The sequence below is a fragment of the Ciconia boyciana genome, chromosome 17, assembly GCF_034638445.1.
Source record: "Ciconia boyciana chromosome 17, ASM3463844v1, whole genome shotgun sequence".
Lineage (NCBI taxonomy): Eukaryota > Metazoa > Chordata > Aves > Ciconiiformes > Ciconiidae > Ciconia > Ciconia boyciana.
The window spans coordinates 7,988,876-8,003,788 of NC_132950.1; the positions used below are offsets into that span (position 1 = coordinate 7,988,876).

Below are 14,913 nucleotides of genomic sequence, written 5' to 3' on the forward strand. Positions count from 1 at the left end.
AATACTGAGCGTGGAAAGCCAAAAGCCGCTTTCTCCCGAGGAGGGGAAGAAAAATCACCTCTTCGGGGAGCGTCAGGCGGTTCTCGCCGCCTCCCCGCGCTCCCTGCTCAGCCCCCGCGGCACTGAGCCCGCGCCGGGCCGGGCCGGGGGCAGCGCGGGCCGCAGCAGCGGCGCGGCCCGCAGGGGGCGCCGCGGAGCTTCGCGACGTCCCACCCCATGGTGACGCAGCGCTCCCTGCCGCCTCTCATTGGTCCCTCGCCGCCTCCCCCTAGCGGCTCCTCCCCCCCCGAGCCGTCGCTCATTGGCGGGCGGCGGAAGGAGCGCCCGCCCGTGGGCGGGGCGAGCGCCACCGCCTCCTCCCGCTGCCCGGCGGCTCCGCGGAGCGGCGAGGCCTGGCGTGCGGCGGGGCCATGGCGAGCGCGGCGCGGGGGCTCGGCCGGCGGCGGGGGCCGCTGCTCCCGCTCCTCTGCGCGCTGCTGCTGGGCTCGGCCCGCGCCGCCCACATCAAGAAGGCGGAGGCGGCGGCGGCGGCGGCGCCCGGCGAGGCGCTGCGGTACCTGCACTCGGCCGAGCTGGGCGAGGCGCTGCGGGCGCTGGCGGCCGCGGCCCCTCCGGGCCTGGCGCGGCTCTTCAGCATCGGCAGTTCGGTGGAGGGGCGGCCGCTGTGGGTGCTGCGCCTGACGGCGGGGCTGGGGCCGGAGCGGGCCGGCGAGGAGCCCGGCGGCGCGGCCCTGCCCGGCCGGCCGCAGGTGAAGCTGGTGGGGAACATGCACGGGGACGAGCCGCTGGCGCGGCCGCTGCTGCTCCGCCTGGCCCAGGAGCTGGTGCGGGGCTGGGCCGGCGGCGAGGCGCGCATTGGCCGCCTGCTCAACGCCACCGACCTCTACCTGCTGCCCAGCCTCAACCCCGACGGCTTCGAGCGCGCCCACGAGGGCGACTGCGGCGGCGGCGCGGACGGCGGCCGGGAGAACAGCCGCGGCCGCGACCTCAACCGCAGCTTCCCCGACCAGTTCGGGGCCGCCGAGCCCGACCTGGAGCCCGTGCCCGAGGTGCGAGCCCTCATCGCCTGGATGCGCCGCAACAAGTGAGTGCGGGCCGGCCCGGCCCCCGCCCGGTCCCCCCCTGCCCGGCACGGCCGGCCCCGCGCTCCGGGGAAAGGGAGACCCTGGGCTCCGCTCCCTGGGGGCTTCACCTCGCTTTCAGCCTTTCCCAGTGCTTCCTAGCAGGGCTTGGGCCGGGGGGGGAAAGCCATTTCCCACCTGTTTCTCCCCAGCCTGCCTCCTGCGCTGGGTTGGCCCGTTTTCACACCCGGGCACAGTCCTGCACCCGGTGACCGGGCTAACCCGCATGCTGGCCAACGCGTGCAGGGGAGCGGTTCGGTGGCTGCGGTTTACCGTGCACCTGCTGAGGAGCCGCGCTCACAGCCCGAGCCCTGCATGCACCCGGGCGCTCCCGGCCTCCGTGGCCATCTGCGTGTCTCCTTGCTCCAGGAGCTCACAGCTGGAAGCTTCTCCTCGTCTTGAGCTTGTCTGTAGGCCTTGCTCTTGGGACCGATAACGCTTTCACCATGAGCTGCGGGATGCTTAAAATATTCAGGATTAAGCGTATAACTGGTCTCTGTACAAACATGTTAACAGAGTTGTGTTGAACGGGCCTTCCCCCCATCTTTGTGTTTCATGGAAAATTCCCTGGATTTAGCAATAACGCTCTGCTGCAGCGTTTCCAAATACAGGCCCTGCTCCTGCGGCCTTCTTCCCCGTCTGTCCTGTCGAAGCATGCAGGACCGAGCCTTAAGCGCCCACGCTGAACCCTTAGGCTCTTTGCTGTGCCCAGAGTGGGGCAGCCCAGGCGAGGAGACGGCGCCTGTGAAGCCCAGCTCCGGAAAGCGCAGTGGCCAGGCTGGGCAATGTCTCTTCATTTGCTGTGTGTTTTTCTTTAGAAAACTGTGGAAGGTCCAAACCACTAAGGTCAATGCAACCAGCCGTGTGAAGTTGTGCAGAGAAAGCCAGAATGCAAAGCCTGATTGGATACGAGCAGTGCACTGAAACAAACTGTGGCCCTCTTCCCAAAGTGGGGATGGAGAAGGAAACGGACAGGGGATGGCTGACGGCCGTGGTGCACTGTAGGGCTGTTGGTTGGACCCAACCAGGACACACAAAGTTCAGCATCATATGATGTTTGTGCAGTTTCAGGGAACAAAATTTGCTTGGAAGAGCTATCTCTATTAAAACTTGGTGGATGGCGGTGCCCCCAGGGATTATTGCTCTAGAGGAATTTCATGAACTGCACCAGTAATTTGCTTGTCCTAAGGATCCTTTAGGACATCTCTGATGCAGCAGTTTGCACCAAAATCCCTCCAGACTTAGTTACTAGGGAAACTCACGCACATTCTTAATACCATTTTCAAAATACTTTGGGCTTTTTTTTTTTTCTTCTTTTCGCAAGTGTTTGAGGTGAGATTTGCATGTAAGCCAGGGTGAAGCAGGAAGAACGCGGTGCTTTGTGCATCCCTCTGCCTGGCAGCACCACTTAATGCTGGTACAATTGCTAGACTAACATAACCACTGATAGAAAAATGAATGGGTAAACAGAACTGCAAACAGGCGGTTTGATTAAAAAAAGAGATAGTGGCTGTAATGCAATTCGTGTGCGCTATTTTAAGTAAGGCAAAGGTATTGGTCATGTTACTTCTGCTCAGAAACTAAATCCCATTCGACCAAATGAGAAGGAGAGCTCTTTTTCCCCTCAGTGCTGTATTTGGTGGAAAGAGGAAGAGCAGAGACAACGACCTTTGGGATTCATTGAAATGCTTATGCTGCCTGTGACCAAATTAAAGTGTGATGTAGGGCATGCCGTGCTATATTTCCTGACTTGGTATTTTAACAGCTCTGTCACATATCCACATTTTATTTATGCAAGTCGGTTCTGTTGTACGTACCAAGCGTTGCTCAAAGCTTGACAAAGAGCCGTGTACATCGCTTTACACGCAGGGCACTGCTTGTCTGTTACGGAGTTTGAGGGCGCTATCTTAGGCTGAAGCAAGAAACTTGTTTCATCTCCGGTAGTGCCAGATGTCAGTTTGGGGAGTGAATAAACTAGTCCTGAGAGTTGGTTTATTACAAAAATCTGCTGACTTCCCCAACGTGCTCCCTCTTGGACGCTGTTCAGACTCTCTGACAATCCTGCTCGCTGTGTTGGAGGCTGGCATTAATACGAGGACAGTGTCTCCCAGGACAGTGTATCTTTTTGTCCAACAGTAGCCGGCTCTGTATCGGACGAGCGCGTATCTGTTAACGTAACCTTGGTGTAGCTGCGGCTCCACAGGAGTTCTCCCTGCACAGGGCTGATGGAGCAGAGTCTGATCGCTTCCTCTTCCAAAGTAGCGTTACTGCTGGGCAGCTCGGCCAGTGGGCGCGGTTTGCCTCGTTCATCCCAAATACAGTTTGGAGGCTCCTGAGAACACAGTTTGGGTGGGAAGGCAGCAGAATAACTGGTTGGGCGACTGTAGCTGGCTTCCTGTTGAAATTGTTCCAGTATGACTCTTTCTTTTTCTTCTTTTCATCCTTCCCAATCCCAGGTTTCTGCTCTCTGGCAATCTTCATGGTGGTTCAGTGGTTGCAAGCTATCCTTACGATGACTCTCCCATGCATAAGCCCACAGGAGTCTACAGTAAATCAGCTGATGACGAAGTATTCAAATATTTGGCAAAAGCTTATGCGTCACATCACCCCATAATGAGAACTGGCAAACCCAATTGCCCTGGCGAGGAGGAAGAGACCTTCCAAGACGGTATCACAAACGGTGCCCAGTGGTATGATGTAGAAGGTAAGCGGTGCTGGTGAATCGCTCTAACTCTGCTACTTCACCTAACAGTGTCTTACAGAAATAGTTTCTTGCTCCCACTGAGAACTGACATCCAAACCGGTGGTGGTTATCACAGAGGAAAGGACGGTGGGTGAAGTGATATTTTTAGCTTTGAACGTGTTCTAGCTTGAAATAAAGGGAAGTGGCATCACAGGCACACCAGGAAGTGCTTGATGAATCACAGCTTGGGAGATGTTCGTAGGGAATAGATCACAGCAAACGGGAGGGTTCTTCCTGACCCTGTTAGGTGCCAGAGAGTTATCTTGCATGTGGGAGGCTTCATTTGCCAAATGAACTGTCATTAGGTCTCCAGGTGGTTACTAAATTTTGGTACAGGAAAGAGGAAACTATTGTTAAAGGTATTAAACCAATGCCAGTATTCTGTGAGTTTTTTTAACCTCTAAACTTGTTATTTGATTATAATTTGATATGTATTTGATTATATTTGAAACTTGTAAATGATTATAGAATAGCCTACTGTAAAATGATTTAAACGCGTGGTCTGAGCTAACCTAGCTGCTCTTGCCGGAAGTGGGGTAGGGAGCTTTTCTATGAACTGCTCTTCTGTTAGACCTGTGCAGAGGGTGACAACCAGCATGGCCTGTTCTCGTCCACCGGTGCGGTGGGATCTAGAAGGGATCCAAAATTTGGCCTGCTGGGACTTCTAGGGGAGCTCCTGTTCCCTCCATTAGGCAGCTGCACTGGGAGGTGATCTGAATATGCGCAAATTACCTCCTGGTGCCACCACTCTGCTGGTGTGGAGGTGGCAGGCCTGGCTCAGCCACGCTGTGAGCTGCTCTGCGTGTGTTGGTTTTGCTGAAAATGGGATTTAAAGGACAGTTTATGTGACAAGATGCTCTCGTGGAAAAGGCTCTGTGGGCTGTTGGGAAGAGAAATCTTGGCCATGTCATTAGAAGAAGTTACACCATTGCCATGCCCCCACAGCGGATGTTGTACAACCATGGCCTTGCCAGACAGTGCAGAAACTTCTGTGGTGAGGACACAACAAAACCCATGCATAAATGATCTGAAGAAGTTGCGTTGCTTTGCTGCGCCTGGACTGCTCTGCTTTCCCTCACGCTAGGGCTGAGGGATGCTGGCAGGAGTGCTGAGCAAGCAGTGACATCGAATGTTGTTTTATCCTTCAGAGCTTACAGCTTAACAAACTCTAATAAGACGGTGTCTTTCCAAAACACGGGCTTCAGAGCTGACTCCTATCTCAACCCTGCATCCACCTTGCTTGGGAAGGAGGGAGAGGGATGCAGTACTGGGCCTGAACACATCACCTCTGCTGGAAGAGGAAGTCTTGATTTCAGTAGTGGCTGAATATTCCCCAGGATTTCACTGGTCAAATAAGATGATGTGGTCAAATAAGATGCCGTTTGACCTCTTTCTCTAGCAGCTGTCTCCTTCCCTCCACCCTACTGAGCACACCAGCCCTGCTGTTTGCTGGCTCAAGGTTCACTCCACTGCTGTGAAAAGTCCAGCAGGAGGAAGGTTTGTGTAATCTGGTGAATTTGCTTACGAGGGAACAGGATATCCTGGATGATCTGTGCTGCCTTATTCTGATGGCAGTTGTTATCAGGAAACATCTCAGTCGGGAGGTGTGTTAGCTGCAGCTCTAAGGTCTTCTGCCCTTGTAGTGAGGTGGGGTGGGTGTGCTCTGAAGGGAAGGTGGTTCCAGAGCTTTGGGCCTGGATTCCTGTGCGCCCAGTGAGCAGCATTTTTTGCTGCAGTGTTAACTTCTTCATCCTCCTGCTACAATGTGAAACTGGCTAGTGGCTGTGGCACGGGTGCGCGAGCCTTTCGGGCTGCCTTTGCCTTGTCAGCGAGCAGAGCAGAGGTTTCACCTACTTTCCTTTCACAGCAAACGGCAAGGTGTGAACTGAAGACCAGTTTGCTCTGTGCTGCCATCACTGTGCTTTATACTCTGTCCAATAGCCTCCAGCCTCTGCAGAAACAAACCTTTTCGCTGTGACAAGCCACGGTCTCGGCCTCAGCGCTGACGACTGTTAGCAATTCATGGGCAGAGATTATAGGGAGGGTGCACTGACGCTAGCTATGAGAATAAAGCATTGCTGAGGTTGGCAGACCTGTGCAGTTTCTCCTCTAAGTGGTAATTAACGTCTCATTGCTGTTGAAGATGCACATGTGGAGGGTGATGGCAGCCCTCGGAGCACCTCCCAGACTGAGGAGTTCACGTAAAGTGTAGCCCGCAGGAGCTGAGATCCAGGGAAGAGCACGGGTGAACTAACAGATACCACAGAGGCCAGGACACGTGTATTTTTGATGTTGTGTGAAGCTACTGTGTCCCTTCGGGGTTTTAGGTGTTAGCATTTATATTTTTAGTGGTGGATGAAGAGCAGGCAAAGGGGAGTAGTTGTATGCAGTGTGTGACAGAAGTGGCAAAACCACCATGGTGGCTGTATTGAGTCATCGGACTCGCTCAGCTCTGTGCCAAGGACTGCTGAGGCTTGTGCTCGGACCAGGAAGCCTTTCCCAGTGATTGCAGAATTTAAATATGTGGTAAAATGAGGCTGAGGAAATCCCAGTACCCTGCAGGAGCTCCCTGGGCTGGGCTGAGCTGAGCTTTAGAGATAACCAGAGCACACGGTTCTGTGAACGATGCAGGGCACACACGTGTGGCCTGCAGATCAGGTTGTGCCAGGAGAGACTGCAGGCTCCAAGTGAACTAAAGCCAGGAAAAACAAAGAAATGAGAACATAATGTCTCAACAGGTGGAAAATTTCCTGCCACGTTTTATCATGTGAAATCAAACATGCCAGAAATCCAACTGCTATGGGATTCATTGTCCCGGAGTTACCAGTTCAGGTTTATGCTGGTGCCAGACCCCATTAACTTTCATTTGAGTTTGCAAACAATCTCTTGTGTGTGTCAAACCGAGGTGGCAAGTACAAACCATTGGAGTAATTGTTAAGGTCAAGTGTGCACAGAGGAAGGTGGCTCTCTGCCAGACGGCTGAATTTGGCTTCTGCATTCCAGCTGCTATAGATAAGCATGTCTGTGACTGGGGATGCTTTTTAGAGGCTATCTCTGTTGTACATACTCTTACTGCTCCTTCCTTTTTAGCCTCTGGAGGTTTTAACTACCAAGTGGCTGGTTCAGATCAAGAAAATACATGCAAGTCTGGGCTGGTGTATAGTCTAGGTGATGCTTGGAAGGTGGTTAAGAAACTGTTTAAGTCTTATCTGTGGGAAGGACATGCTTGCCTTTATTTTTGTAAAGAGCCCAGTTCAGAAACTGAATTCAGTGTAACATTCAATAGGGTATTTTGTGGGCAGCCTTGGAAGGCCTTGTTGTTATTTGCAGTCCCTTCCTAAAAATTATTTTCCTTGCTAGCTTGACTCTCTGATGTCCAAGTGTTTGAGATGTTTCTGGTGTCTACCAGAAGGCACTTCTCAGGTTGAAAGTGGATTTAGGTTACGTGTGCGCTTACTAGGTTGTTTCGACTGTGGTTACTAGCCACACTGAGCTTCTGAACAGCTTTTAGTGGCATCAAACTCGGAGCAATTAAAATGAGTGCTGAGAACAGTGGGTGCTCGTGGCATCACTGTGGCGGCCTCTGTTTCCTGGGCATGGCAGAAGGCGGTTGCACAGTGTGAGCTCTGGTAGAAGTTTTCAGCCATGTCTTTCAGGGATATGCACAATTAGCTGCCCCTATGTGTTTGTGCTTTCAGAAAATTCTTATTGCAAATTTTTCTTTCTTCTTGAGAAAAGTATTGGATTGATGATTCGAGGGTCTGATGCCTCTTTTCACATCTAACATGAACTGCTGGGCAGTGCTGTGGTGGTGCAGCTCTTGGGAAGGCTCTGCCCTCCTCTTTGAGAGAGCCCGGGAAGGCTGCAGGGCTGTGCTGCTCTGGGCTGTGTGATGCAGCTGCTGGAGTTGGAGGCTGAACCCTCACCTCCTCTGAGTTTTAATGATTTTAAACTAATGGACCAAAACATTCCTCTGCCTGTTTGGTGCTGCTGCTGGTGCTCACCCGGTCTCATGCTGTGAGACAGTCGGTTCTGTCCACAGGGTAAGCAACTTGTGCCATGTATTTAATCACGTCTCTAGCTTGCTTTGTGCCGTCTGCTCTCTCTGCAGAGCAGACAGGACCATTTCTCTGCTTTGACTTAGCTGCAGGTCTCTCATCTCCTAATGTCTGCTCCAGTGAGAGCTGGAATTAGAGAGGTTTCTGCATCATGCAGTTTGAAAATAGAGTCCTTCCTGGCTGGCCTGGAAGGCTTCTCCTGGCATGTGGTGTATTTATGGTATCTGGATCCCCAGGCTTGACTCTAGAGAGCTGCATTCTCCTGCTTGCCTGCCTGGCGTGGAGCTTGGCAGGGAGCAGAGGCATGCTTGTCAGAGTGAACTCTGCAGCGCTTGTGCTGCGAGAGGTCTGGGAGCCTTGCCTGAAGTGCAATCCTGATGCTCAAGGAGTGGGGACAGAGCAGGAGAGAGGTTTGTTCTGAGCATTTTTGTGACCTACTGCCAGCCAGGGACTGACTTGCTGTGACTGTAAGCTGCTTACTTTTGCTTTGCTTTCCTCACCGGTAAAATAGGTATGATGCTTCACTGGGAGGCTGAAGCTTTATGCAGCGTGGGCTAAAGGACACCCTGTGATTAAAAAATGCTGGAATAAATGCAGCAAGTTACCCCAGATATTACCCAAACAGGTAGAGTAGAAGCACTGTAGTCTGACAGTCCTCTGCCTTGGGTGTGCTTTTTCTGCTCTGCTCCTTGAATGTAGTGCTCTGCTAATGCAGGCTGTGTACAGATCTCTCTTTACACCTCCAGATCTTCTGCGTAGCCAGGAGAGGCTGTGCAGGTGGTATTTGGAAAAATGCATAATTCCATATGCTGTAAAAATAACTGCCCTGCTCTGCAACCATGTGAAGGCCAAATATGTGCAGTGGACACAATCCAAATTTTCAAGCATGCAGTGGACTCCTTTCTCCAAGAGACAGTTTTACCGAAACTGATGTAGCAAGCTCTAATTTAGTCCGTTGCTGCTCTATTATGGGTGAGTATCTGCCCTAAATTTGCTTGAATGGCAGATGAAGCACTAAATATGCTTCATAATGGCTCTGGTTTACGTATGGATGTTTTCAAATGCATTAGCGTCCTGCTAAGAACAGATGGTTATAGGCTGGCAAGTTGTTTCATTCTGCATGGTGTTTACTGGCGAGAGAGCAGCCCGCTGTGGGTTATTTTCCTGAGCCTGGTAACAGGAGCTGAATAGAACTGAATATGTATCAGATTCGCAGGCTTTGTTCCTTTAACCTCTTGAACTGAGTTTGAGAGTTTTAAAGTCCTCAAACACTTTTTGGCCCCATGTGCTGGACAGAAAAGTCTCTTTCCTGTTTTGATCTCAGCCTGTGCACAAGCTACAATGCTCTCCTTCTGGCTGCAAGTGTCATTTGATTTGTTACAATAAAAGCTTCGTGTTCTCTTAGCAGCAGGCTCCCAGAAGAATTGAGAGGAACTGGGACGTCTTTGATGTGGTACCGTCCCGCATACCTTCCCAGGGTCTGTTCTTCTAAATCCTACTTTATGCTGTCAGTCCATCTCTGCGTTACCCGAGCGTGGTGGGGCTATTGAATTCAGAGCAGCGGTCCCTGACCTTTTGGGACGGTGAATGCTCACAGCCACCACATTTATTGTAAGACTCCTCTGCTTGGTAAAGTGCTGCTGATGGCTTTTCCTGGCCATGCATTAATATGGCCTCTGCAAATGCCAGGTAGTGCATTTGCATCGTGGTATTGATCCATTCTGGCCGGTTAATTGGCCAGCACCCCGAGGGTCCCTCGCTTGTGAAGGAGCTTGTGAATGATGAGGAAACTGCTCAGACAAAGCAAGTGAGGTTTATTAGCATAGCACTAATGTAGCACTTTGGTGGGCAAAGCAAAGGATGGGAGTATGAAGTATGCATTTCTTAGACTTGCCTGCTGGGATCCTGCAGGCTGGTGCCACGACACGTGCCACAGGCTGTCTTCTGCTTTCCTTCCTTCTGAAGTTTGCATCTGCCTCCTGCGGAGCAAATGTATAGCTGTTCCCTGATAGATGGGCTTCAGAGAACCAGTTTGTGTTCCTCAGCTCATCCAGAAGAAACCCATTGCCTGGGTCCCTGTGTCCAGCTGACACTGGTGGGAGTCGTTCAGTTGGTGCACGAAGGTCTCTGGGCTGGGGGGTCCCAGCTCGGGATGGAGCCATCTGGGCAGTGGTGGCCAAGGCCATGGCATGCCAGTCTGCCCAGACTGTGACTGTGTAAGGTTGTGTCACCCAGAAGATATCACCAGTGTGCATAAAACTTCATGTGGTATGTTTTCCATACTGACACAACTGCCTGATTTACTGGTGGTGGTGGGAACGATCCTCTCATATGGCCATAACATCTGGGTACAGTCATGTGGTGGGATTTGTCAGGGTGACTCTGAAACCTGTTTCACAGACTTGTGGTGGTTTTGGAATGTCCTTTTTACTATTGAAGACTCCCATGAATGTTTAGAGGGCTGAACACTTGCAGTCCTCAGCAGCATGCTGAAGTCTGGGCTCCAGATCGTGAGTGTTGATACCTGCAGACCTCAAGTCCTGCTGGTACGTGATTCGTTCCTGTTTGAGAAACAGGTTTGCTTGCTGAGGGTTGGATGTAAACTTCAGCAAATGGGGTCAGGACACTTGCTGGAACAAGGTGACCTTTTTGTTTCGTAGCAGTGCCTGTGGTTTCTCTGATGGGCAAGAATAGCAAGGTGAGCTTAATACTGGGAAACCGCTCTGTGCACTCCTGTTTTCTGGTGCTCATGGAGGTTTGACTGGTTTAACACTAAGCTAGCAAGCTGTCCCCAGGTGCTGCGACATCCAGACTGCTGCCTTAAAGAGGAAATGTGGGAGGAGGCTGGTGACTTGGCTGCAGGGCTCAGGGAAAAGAGCGTATTTCCCAGTTGGAGTTTCCCAGGTGGACAAGTCTGTGTCCTGTTCTCCTCTTGCAGGACCTGGCTGTTGTGGGGTCACAGGAGTCCTCAGGGGTGAGGGAGGTGTCACTGCCTTCCCAGATCAAGAGGAGAGTTTCCTGAGGATGACTTGGACTTGCTGTCCAAGAGTTTCCTGAAGGCTGTCACCATGTCAAATCTTGTCAGACTTTCTGCTCTAGGGCTGCTCTAAATATCAAGTAAATGGAGACCTTCAGATAAGGAGTTGGAGGAAAAGAGCAGCCTGAGGAAGTAGAGAAGGGGAAGCATTGCTCTCGTCTTGAGTTTTGCTAAGATTTTTTTGGGAGACCAGCCGTGTGGTCCTTGAAACTTTTGACATGCAGATTCGAGCTGCCGCCTCCCAGATTGATAGTCTGGTGTGTTCTTCTGTATCAGAGGCCTGAAGCTCATTTTGGGTAGAGTAACATCTCTTGCAGGAAAACCTCACAAATCTGAAGGTGGCTTGGAGCGCATAGCGAAGTACTCGGCAGCAGTAATGTTCAAACTCCGGTGTGCCTGCCCTGGCCTCCAGGATTTGTAGCGTCTGGAAAACGTCTTCACAGTGAAATGAACTCGTGAATTTCCAAATGCTGTGCTGCTGAGTTCAGCTGGCAGAGCAGTCAGACCGAAGGGACTGTCATCTTTGCACTGTCTGTGGCCGATTTGAATGGCCCAGTGTACCGGTTACTGGGAGAAACAGAGCTCAGTCTTCCCCAGCACAGGCTCTCACCATGATCTGATCTGACTTTTCTCCTTAGGTGGTTCATCCTGGAGCCAGGATGGCATTGTGGTGAGATGCTGTGGGGGGCTGGAGGACATGGAAAAATGTACATCCCGTGGCAGGATGTCTGTGAATTGCTCTTGGGACATGTCTCTGCCTCATTTTCTCAGGTGGGATGCAGGATTACAACTACGTGTGGGCCAACTGCTTTGAGATCACGTTGGAGCTGTCCTGCTGCAAATATCCGCCGACCTCCGAGCTTCAGCAGGAGTGGGAGAACAACCGGGACTCTCTCCTTGCTTTCATTGAGACGGTAGTGTGGGCTGGGATGGGGCGCGGGGGCAGCAGCTGTGAAACCCGCGTGTCCGTGGTGGGCTGAGAGCACCGTGTTCAGTTGCTCTTGTGGCTTTGTTTGCTGTGTGTGGTAACACAACTGCTGCAGTTGCTGTGCAGAGGTCGGTGGCTACAAAGCTGCTATGTATCTCTGTGGTTCTGCCACAGTTCCCACATCCTCCCCGATAGCAGAACTCTGCTCAGCGGGGGCCTCGTGGGGTTCAGTGTTAAACAGAGGGACCAATCAGTGTGATTATTAAGTAATGCAGAGTACTTGTATGGCCTCAGTGCCGTGAACCTCCAGTGACGTTCAAAAGCACCAACACTGCTGCAGAGTTGGCTTGCAGAGTTGGCTTGCAGAGTCCTCTGCCAGGCTGTCTCCAAATGCCCATGTATGAGTTGAGTAGGTGACAGTTTAGGCTGGGAAGGGAGGCAGCTGCATTTTGTCTTTCAGTATGGCCTGTAGCCTTGCTACGTTCATATTGCGTGCCCATGCCGATGAAATAGAGGGTTTGTTAGGGAGGATCAGTTCTGAGATCTCACTGTCTTCCCAGTGCATGCTGGAATTCCTGTCCTTGCCGTCTGGCCAAGCACTGTCTGAATCGTGGGCTGTTGTGTGTCTTTGCCTGGCAGCTGTCCTGCTCTGCTGCCTTTGGGGAAGGGCAGGGGGTTATTGCTGGGGGAGGACACGGTTCCCCTGATGTTGCCTGTCTTCAGCCGGGCTCTTGCATTGTTTTCCTCAGGTCCACATTGGTGTGAAAGGCTTTGTCAGGGACGCAGTCACTGGAGCTGGCCTGGAGAACGCAACCATTGTTGTTGCCGGTATTGCTCATAACATCACAGCGGGCAAATGGGGCGATTACCACCGACTGCTTGTGCCTGGGACCTACAACGTGACCGCAGTTGTAATGGGGTAATGTCTCTATGTTAGCCTGTGTCTGCTGCCAACTGCTCATGTTCCTTCACTTGATTTCTTCCCCCAAAGCATCTTGTTGTGTATTTAAGGGGCTTGGCTGGAAGCTGCAGGAGTAAAAGACTCCAGCGTAGAGCTGCAGCTGTGTTTGTTCACCCCATGCCCTGCTGCAGCGGGGTGCTGTTGGGTGCACAGCATTTCTGTCAGCTTTGATTGCTTGTATCAACCTGCATCTTACTTTCTGGGCAAAGGGAGAAAGCGGAGTAGAGTCACCCCAGTAAGAGTTTGTGTTGTGTCAAGTCCGCGTCTAAACGTGTAGCTTGCCCTAGGCTAGCCCTGTGATACACCTGTGGCTTCTTCCCCCGTGAGTCTGTAAACAGGAACTCGTGCCTCTGTGACACAGCGAGGACAGCAGCATAGTTTGGTCCGGTGGCAGTGGGATGAGTCCTGTCAGCTTGTTTGCTGGTGAATCTCTCACATAGTCGTTAGCATGCCAGCGCATTTGGGCTGGGAGGAGTAGACTGGAGTGGTGGAGAGGCCTCTGTTCTGCGGAGCCTGCTTGCTAAAGCCAGCTGTTTTTTCACAGTTACACACCAGTGACCAGAGAGAACATCGAGGTGAAGGAGGGAGCTGCAACAGAAGTGGATTTCTCCTTGCAGCCAACTGTAATGCCACCAGCTCTTAACGTCACGCAGTTCACAGCAACACCTGCTCCTGTCTCTACCATCACCCCCACTCCTGTGCAGGCAGAGGCCCCAAGCCCAACTTCTCTCCATCAACCCATCCAACCTGTGGACTTCCGCCACCATCACTTTTCAGACATGGAGATCTTTCTGCGGCGGTACGCCAACGAGTACCCCAACATAACCCGACTCTACTCTGTGGGCAAGTCAGTGGAGCTGCGGGAGCTCTATGTAATGGAGATCTCAGACAACCCTGGCATCCATGAAGCAGGTAACGTGGGAAATCCTTTTTAGCGAGGCACAAATGCGAGTGACAGACCCTTTGCATTGGGAGACTGGGCAGGGCAAAAAGGAGCTGGCACCTGTCTGAGGAGAGACTGACCTGCTCCTTGCAGTATCCTTTCTAAAAAGACCAGGTGCAGTGGGTGGCACGAGTTGTGTTACAGAGCGTTGCTGGGGACATCGACATTGGTCGTGGAGCTCTGGGGACAGAAGGACCAAGGGGCTTCCCTGAAACAATGTTCATCCTTTTTGGTGTTGTGGGAGCAGAAGGGTAAATTTTAGGTAAACACCCTCCAGCTCTGCAGAAGGGCCTGAGAGAGAGCAATGCTCAGGGTGGTGAGATGTCTCCAAGCTTTAATGTAGTGGTTATAATTGTCTCTTTGGTGTGGCCATGTGTATACAGGTGAGCCGGAGTTCAAGTACATCGGTAACATGCATGGGAATGAAGTTGTGGGGCGAGAGCTTCTCCTGAACCTCATCGAGTACCTCTGCAAGAACTTCGGCACAGATCCTGAAGTGACTGACTTGGTCCGGAGCACACGGATCCACATCATGCCATCCATGAACCCTGATGGCTATGAGAAGTCCCAGGAAGGTAGGTAGTGCTGTCTGTGCTGAAACACCTGTGGGGTTTCTAGCTCTAAGAACAAGCCTTTGGGTTCATGGTACCTCCCTGAGAAATCTGGCAGCCTTGCTGGAGCAGAAGTGCTCTCCGCACAGGGAGGCTGGGAAGGGACTTGGTGCGTGCTGTGGGATGAGTGGGCGGACCCTGCACTGCAGGATGTGGGCGGTCGACTGATGCTTGAAGCTGTTGGAGAGTGCTCTTATCCTTCAGCAGTGCTATATGCTACCCCTGATTGGGTCCCCTTATGGTTTGTGGCTATCCCAAGGCTTATTTTAAAAAAAAGACATTCCTTTGACACAGCTCATACTTGCTGTGCTTTGGTCCATGCTCTTAGTAATATGTGATGTGGGAGCCAAGCTGTCTGCAGAGCACTTGTCCAAGGATAATATAGACTTTTATCGTGATGTTGAAATTGGCAAAAACATCCTTCAGGGAAGTCCTTAAAACTGCATGGCTCTTGCAGATTGGCAGAACAAAGTCTGTCCAGAATGATTTTCTGGAAGCAGAGCTCTGCTTG

At 52.1% G+C, this 14,913-nt stretch overlaps 1 protein-coding gene across 1 annotated transcript in view; it reads left to right on the plus strand.

Moving 5' to 3' along the window:
• The first annotated feature begins 341 nt into the window (after positions 1-341).
• The window catches only part of CPD (carboxypeptidase D), a 28,071-nt gene continuing 13,499 nt past the window's right edge, over positions 342-14,913 (plus strand). The window contains exons 1-6 of the mRNA XM_072882669.1: positions 342-1,084; positions 3,578-3,825; positions 11,731-11,873; positions 12,637-12,806; positions 13,393-13,760; positions 14,175-14,366. Coding sequence (XP_072738770.1) covers positions 411-1,084; positions 3,578-3,825; positions 11,731-11,873; positions 12,637-12,806; positions 13,393-13,760; positions 14,175-14,366 — 1,795 coding nt within the window. The 5' untranslated portion in view covers positions 342-410. The remainder of the gene's footprint in view (positions 1,085-3,577; positions 3,826-11,730; positions 11,874-12,636; positions 12,807-13,392; positions 13,761-14,174; positions 14,367-14,913) is intronic.